The sequence below is a fragment of the Phalangium opilio genome, unplaced genomic scaffold (assembly GCF_054372755.1).
Source record: "Phalangium opilio isolate 3A_F unplaced genomic scaffold, DU_Popi_V2 ptg000194l_1, whole genome shotgun sequence".
NCBI classification, from domain to species: domain Eukaryota; kingdom Metazoa; phylum Arthropoda; class Arachnida; order Opiliones; family Phalangiidae; genus Phalangium; species Phalangium opilio.
Genome location: NW_028324212.1, coordinates 2,877,595 through 2,885,303, shown reverse-complemented (window position 1 = coordinate 2,885,303; position 7,709 = coordinate 2,877,595). Strand labels below are relative to the sequence as shown.

Genomic DNA, 7,709 nt, shown 5'->3' with positions numbered 1-7,709 from the left:
GCTAAACCAAGTACCCCTATTAATGGACCTAATATTTCACCCATGCTTGTTACCTCAACCATCATTAAACCTAATAATGAAACCGATTCAAATGAAAACCACAAAATTGTTAATACTCATCAATATTTAAATGAGGCTCGGAAATTGATCTTGAAGCTACGCGGAGAAAGCCTTCCTGTGTCCGATGAAGATTCTTTGGTTTATGTTATTAATCAAAAGGTTAACCTAGATTTAATTAACTACATAGAAAGAGAAACAATTAGCCAATCGCAGAGTCGACTTTGGTTTGATTTGAGGCAAGGTAGAATAGCCAGATCTATATTTGGATTGGTGTATAAAACTCGATGCAAAACTATACCCATATCCATTATAAAAAAAATCTTAAACCCGAACCAGTTGAGCAAATATTCTAATTTACCAAAAGCAATGCAAAGAAGTATTGATCTAGAACCCGTTGCCTAAGAAAGGTACAAAGATCTTACTGGCTTTACTGTGGAGAAATCAGGTTTAACTATACATTCAGAGTATAGTTTTCTTGGCGCTAGTGGTCATGGAATTATCACAGACCCAAATGTTCCGTCAAAGGGTGTCTTGGAAATTAAGTGTCCTTCCTCAGTTAAAAACCAAGACATCAGCTTAATGCCTGCTACTGAAATTGCTTCAAAGTTTAAAGAGTTTTGCATAAGCAAAGTAGGGGATGAGTACAAACTAAAATTAAACACCCCCTATTATTTACAAATTATGGGTGAGATGGCAATTAAAAAACTAACCTTGGCTGATTTTGTTATTTTTACTGGTACAATACAACAACAAGCTACAAGAGAAATTTCAGGTAGTAACTATGTTACAGGAGGTTTAGTTCTACCTATGGTGTCATGTTTGTTCAAAGCAATGGAAAAAATTTGTTGTCAAAGTGAACCAGCTAAACGTTTACGGGAAAGGTTGTTAGAATCTCTTAAACGAAGGTCTCAACAACTTGAAATAAATAAGTTGCTAGTAAGAGCGACTTTATTTGACCCTAGATTTAAGAAAATGTACATTCCACCACTAAGAGCAAGTCAAGCTGTGGCTGCCATTACAGAAGAATTTAAAAAATTGGAAGAAACTGTGAATGTATGTGAAAGAATTGATCCTGAAGAACCTAACCAACAATTAGACACAAAATCTCTATTATGGGAGAGTCACGATGAAAAACTAAATGACTGTTCTTCTCTAAGTAGCTTACCAAACGAGATAAAGTTATATTTTCGATAACCAACTTTGCCTCGAACTAGCAAACCAGAAGAATTTTGGCTTAAATCGAAAGTCTGCATTCCACTTCTATCAAATTTAGGACTAAAATATTGCACAGTATTAGGTAACTCAGTTGCCTCGGAAAGACTAGTTTCAATAGTTAATGAAGCTGTAAGTGATAATAGTTCTCGCCTCACTAGTGACCACATTTCAGAGCGAGTGTTTCTGCATGGTATAAATCAAAAGTATTGGCAGGATTAAATAATTATACATTGTATAAATGTAAAAAACAATTGTTTACATTGTAAACTTTACAAACTATATATTGCAATAATTGCCAATAAAAACGACTAGGCCTAGCTCTTGCCATTGATTGTACATTGGAACAGAGAATTTTTAAAAATTTATCAAAAACATAATAACGGCCGGATAAAAAAATCCAGTTTTTTGGATCGGTTAAACCGGCCATTTAAAATAACCGGTTAACCGAAAACCGGTTTTTTTTGGGGAAGTTGACATCCCTACTACTTAGCTTGAAAAATAAATATTTAAATCAATGTAGAAAATTCAGTTAAGCAAAGGCTTAGAGCATTGCCGTCCGTCGGCAATGATAATAAGAGATATTCCCGCGTACGAGACTCCCGGTCTCCCGGGCCTTCAAAGCCGAAAGGCGAAAGCTCGCGCAGCTAAAATTCCTCTAGTACTGAACACTTGATGCTTCTAAGGAGCTATTAGTAAAATAATATATTACGAACAAAACGGTTTCACTTAGACCACAAAAATTATACTTACCTAGAAAAATTCATATTTAAATCTAAGTAGGAAATTCAGTTAAGCAAAGGCTTAGAGCATTGCCGTCGGCAATTCGAATCGCCGACTCTCCGTGGAAGCGAGCGTTGCATCCACATAACTCACATGCTAAATCGTATTATAATCCACAACATTGTTTATAAATAATCGGTTATCCACCAATTTGTGGATAATGGATAGATAATGCTGAGCTCTAAACTTTAATCACAATGAGCCCGGAATTATCTATCCATTATCTAAGTTTTTTATCTTCATAAATACTCGAAAATTATCCACACAACTCACATGCTAAATAGTATTATAATCCACAACTTTGTTTATAAATAATCGGTTATACACCAATTTGTGGATAATGGATAGATAATGCCGAGCTCTAAACATTAATCACAATGTTTAGTAAATAATACAATTAATCGCCTTGTTTACAAACATTATACTTTGCTTGAAAAATTGATATTTAAATCTAAGGAGGAAATTCAGTTAAGATTTTATAATTTTCGTTTTATTTGAACTAGATTATATTTAGGAACTTAAATCAATTGGCCATTTGTATACATTTAACGACAATTGATTTTACTAACCGGGAATCTGTTTATAACATTAAATCGGAACTTCAAGGGTCACAAGACAGTAGATCACAAAAATTATACTTAGCTTGATAAATTAATATTTAAATCAAAGTAGAAAGTTCAGTTAAGCAAAGGCTTAAAGCATTGCCGTCGTCAGTCCGCAAGGTTCCCGCGTACGTAATATAAGACTCCCGGTCTACCGTAAAATCTGGCGCGTTTAGGCCAGAGATCTCTCCTTCGTTTATTCTCAGTATCATCTTAAGCTAAAAATACGAGGTTCCCTACGTGCATAATCTACGATACCCCTGATAACGCGCGCGGTCTCTAGAGCCGCGCCAATCTCTCCTTAGTTTATTCTCAGTATCATCTTAAGCTTAAAATACGAGGTTACCAACCGGCACGTCGCGCTCGGGGCTCGGCATTCGAGGGAACAGGCAACTAGCGTAATACGCTTCCCATCGTACACCCTCAGAAAGACTTTATTACGGAGCGGCTTTCCTTTCGTCAACTAGAAACGAACGACGCCCGAGGGACCAGCCACTGGCGTATTCCCCCGGTATTACCTTTTTGGTGTTTTTCGGGAGATATACCTTAAATCAGTTCTAATATTGAAATTAAAAACTGTAAAATGTAATCCCGAGTGTATTTCCGCGTTAAACGGCGTAATACGCTTCCTATCTTACACCCTCAGAAAGACTTTATTACAGAGTGGCTTCTCCCTCGTCAATTATCCCGTATAGAGACTAACATTTTTGCTACGCCACTAGATGGCGTGTGCAAAAATAAAAATGGTGCCTAAATTTGAGAAAGTTTTTGTGTTCAATGTATTCAACTCTTAGGGGTTCGCCATGAACAAGATGACGAACCTTTCTCAAGGAACACTCATATTTACAATACGAAATTAGTATTATACTAAAGTCCAACTAGTATTATGGTGTTTTTGACAAACTGTTCACTATCATCCAGAGTACGGCATAGGAAGAGGTTGGTTAGCGGCCCGATTATATAAACAATCTGTTTACTTCAATGCCACTGAGAATGCAACAGGTTGTCAACGCAAACGGCAAAATTATTAAATATATATCGCTTAATGAATTTAAAAATGAAAACGTATATGTGTATTTATCCTTACGATGTTAATAATTAAGAATAAATGTCCGATAATAATAGCCCTTTACAAAAAGTAGGAGGTGGCTTGAAGAAATATGTAGCTCATACTTCATCAGTGACGTATTTCTTACTAGTTTGTGAGGGCCGTTAAGCGCTGACAAAATTCTAAGTCGGAAATTATTGTAAACATCCGGTTTTTTTCTCGCGTTTTAATGGCGTCGAAAAACTTGTAATATAGGTCGGCTCCGTATTGGTCTTCATTTCTCAACGTCTTAGATTTCCGGCGATTTAAGGTTGGTAATATTAATTTTCTGTTTGAAAACTTGTAATATTCCGGTAGAATAATATCCGTTTCTAAATGTTTAAGCTTAACACCCGGTTTTCACTGAGCGAATTTTGGGCGATTTTCCCATATTTTCGCGGAAAAGGAAAAAATTATTCCTTCTTTTTTTACGAAATTCGCGTTTTGGCGTCGAAGGTCCTATTTCTATTTTTGCGGTTTTTCTCAGAGCGCGGATTTTTCTTCCCGTAGAGGCAGACCAATCACAGCCGGTCTTAAGGTCACGTGGTAGCGCAAGCCCGGTTGTTTCGTTTTTAGTCGCCATTTTTAAAGTTGTGATAAGGCGAGAGTCAAGGAAGTTAAGTTTAAGCTATCGTGGTGATATATTGATTAGAGAACTCGAAATGACCAAAATTGATTCCGAAGCGATAGTTGAAGAGGTTCGAAAATACCCATATCTTTGGGATAAGAAAAACGTGAGTTACAAAGATATTGTGATGAAAGATAATCGGATGAGCTCCATCGCTACTTTGCTAAAATGTACAAGTAAGTATTTGTATTTCTTATTTCTTAATATTCATATCAATAATTTTTATATGTTTCATTAGAGGAGGAACTGACCCTTAAGTGGAAGGGACTAAAAGACCGCTATCTCAAAATGAGGAGGGACTTTCTCAAGAAAAAACGCAGTGGATCTGGCAGTGACGATATAGCCAAACCAAAATGGAAATTATATCCAATATTGGATGGATTTCTTGGCCCAACTGTAGAGCCTCGAAGGTTGTGCTATATTTTAATTATGGAAAGGCGTTATTTAACCTGATACCGATGCAAACAAAATATTGATACTTGAGCCGATATCGATAGTGCCCCACTTTTATTATTGGGAAACGTCGGGTATCGGTTCATTGCTAATATTAAATGCATAATAATTTAAATAATTTCATTTGGACGATTTCTTTAGAACTGCCAGTAATTTTGAAGCAATGAAATGTGATAATGATGATTGTGATAAGCCTGATAACGTGGATGAAGGAACTCAGTTGGAGGATGGTGAGGAAGCTAATGTGATTCTTAACAACCTGGCGAATGGAGGACTGTCTCTGTATGTGGTTTTTATTTCATTTATTTTTCTTAACCATGTTTAGCTTTTGGTTTCAACGCTCTTTGGGCAAGGCCATTCAAAGACTCTAACGCTTAATAGCACTTAGTAATATTTAATCTTTTGAACAGGGACCGTGATTTAACGGTTATAGAGGGAGATGAGGAACAATTAATTAATTCGGATGAAAGTTTGCCTTTAAAGACAGAAATTGAAAGGGTTCAAGTGATTAAAAACTCTAGTCAATCCCAATCAAATTGTGATACAATTAAACCACCAAACGCCAAACGGAAGAAGGTGAACGATGTGGACTATAAAATGATATCATTTTTAGACGCTGCAACTAAAAATATTGAGAAAAAAGAAGAAAAACATAATGAAGCAAATGTTTTATACTTCAAAAGCTTATTGTTTCGGTATGAGGGTCTTGACAAGAAGAAACAGATTAAATTAAGGTATCAAGTGGAAAAACTGTTCTTTGACGCAGAAATGTCAGAATAAATGTTGAAACCTTAATTGTCAATCTTCCTCGCGAGTCATTTTTAAATGCGTCACCTAAATTTGTTTTAAAAATTACTTGTTAGGACACTTTAGTTTTCCTTAAAATGTGTTTATTGTTCCTAGTAAAGTTAACTACGTTCCAAAATAAAAGTTTAACTACACAACTGTTTACAATCACAAAACATTGCTCATTTTAATGTGGCTCAAAAAAAGTACAAAGTTTCTTATTGTTTGTTCGCTTGCTCGACTTGACCAGGTATGGCTCCTTCGTTGCAAAGATAGTTTGCTAAAGTATCTCTTAATATACCAGAAAATCGACTGTGTCTATTTGGTTGATTACGTTCAGAAAAATCTTTGATCGCGCAAAACCCTAAATTTTCTCGCCAAGTTCCATGCCTCAATATGCTATTTTCATCTTTGTAATCTGCAAATTTCTCTGGGGCATATTTTCTTGCTGTTGAAGGCTTGCCATTTTCATCCGTCATGAGGTAGTTATGAAGACATATTGTTGCTTTAACTAGTCCATCAATATTATCTGGCGTTCCATACTGAGTACGAGAAAATATCCTCCAACGTACAGCCAAGATACCAAAGGTATTCTCTATCACCATTCTAGCGCCACTCATGCGAAGATTGAATATTCTTTTTGTCAAATTTACTTTGCCAGGATACGGCCTCATTATTTCACGAGACAGAGGAAATGCCTCATCTCCTACAATGAAGTACGGAAATCTTGTTTGTGAGAAGGGCAAAATTCTTCCTTCAGGAATATTTAGTTGGTTGTTTTGCATTTGCACACCAAACTCTGAATTTCCAAAAATGCCTCCATCACTTTGGCAACCATAGCTGCCCACATCCACCATCAGAAAACGATAATGTGCATCGCAAAGAGCTAGCAACACAGTGCTGAATGTTCCCTTGTAGTTGTAGAACATTGATCCTGAGTTAGATGGTTTAGCTATTTGAACGTGTTTACCATCTATTGCGCCAATACAATTAGGAAGACTCCATTGGCTTTCAAACCCTTTTGCCACTTCTATCCACTCCTCTTCTGAAGAGGGCATCTTCACATACATAGGAGCCATGGTTTGCCAAATGGCATTACACGTATCTTTAATTATGTTGGAAACAGTAGTTTTTCCCATTCGGTAGCTGTAAGACATGCTCACCTGCATATCACCACTTGCCAAAAAGCTAAAAGAAAATGGTATCAATATAGAAAGCAATAACCAATGCATACCATCAATAAAAATACCGTAGAGTGAGAGCTAATCGTTCTTCAGGTGCAATACAATATCTAAAGTTTGTATCCGCTTTTGTTATTTTGTCCCGAACCAAAAACAACACGTGGTCAAATTGTTCCCGAGACATTCGAAAGTACCTAATGAATATCACATTTTCATAACTTGCATCATTCTCTAAATAACCATAGCATGACCATAGCCAAGCTAAGCTGACAAGCCAAGGCTTAACTTACTCAAAGTGTTTTTCCTGGTCAGAATGCCTCATTTCCTGTACGAGATTCGCAAAATCTCCTTGACGAGACCTTCTCGCATATAAATCACGAACCCAGAATCGTCTAGTGTATTGTTTTTTCTTCCATTTTCGATATAATAAGTAAACTTTGAGCGTATTAATAACTTCAACAGTATTGTCGTCCTCCATATTACTCCAAGTACTCCAGGTCAGTTCAGTTCCGATTTCCAATTCCATATAGCAAACTTAATCACGCGCATTCGTCGAGTGATAGAGGTGGCTATGCCATACGTTTTTCCTTTTCGGCTTTTACGCAGTGAAAACCCAAAAGCGAAAAAAAGAAATACGAAAAAGAATTTTACGCTTTTCGCTCATTTGGCGAAATTCTAAACTCGAAGGAAATCGCCCAGTGAAAACCGAGTGTAACTGTTGTCGAGGATACCGTAAAATGGTGGGAAGACATTTTTGTGTGCCAGGGTGCAAGACTTCTAGCCGAAGAAATCCAGGCATAACATTTAGCCCTTTTCCCAGAAATGGTGCTCAGCGCCAGGAGTGGATAAATTTGATTACATCAAATACAGATGAAATTAAAAGTCTGGTATCTCAGAGAAGGCCATGGTCAACACCT

At 36.6% G+C, this 7,709-nt stretch overlaps 1 protein-coding gene across 1 annotated transcript; it reads left to right on the top strand.

Annotated features, from left to right (window-relative positions):
• The first annotated feature begins 3,765 nt into the window (after positions 1–3,765).
• LOC149622691 (uncharacterized) lies at positions 3,766–5,802 on the top strand. Its single transcript, XM_089853546.1, has 5 exons — positions 3,766–3,859; positions 4,321–4,548; positions 4,611–4,782; positions 4,967–5,107; positions 5,236–5,802. The coding sequence occupies exons 1-5, from the start codon at positions 3,766–3,768 to the stop codon at positions 5,603–5,605; spliced, it is 1,005 nt and encodes a 334-aa protein (XP_089709672.1). The 3' UTR covers positions 5,606–5,802.
• The last annotated feature ends 1,907 nt before the right edge of the window (positions 5,803–7,709 follow it).

Bases quoted from the DNA above. Each gene is read 5' to 3' on its own strand.
- LOC149622691 (XM_089853546.1), top strand. From the start codon at position 3,766: ATGTCCGATAATAATAGCCCTTTACAAAAAGTAGGAGGTGGCTTGAAG. The intron at 3,860-4,320 runs GTGAGGGCCGTT...TTTCGTTTTTAG, and splicing joins GACGTATTTCTTACTAGTTT to TCGCCATTTTTAAAGTTGTG. The intron at 4,549-4,610 runs GTAAGTATTTGT...ATGTTTCATTAG, and splicing joins TACTTTGCTAAAATGTACAA to AGGAGGAACTGACCCTTAAG.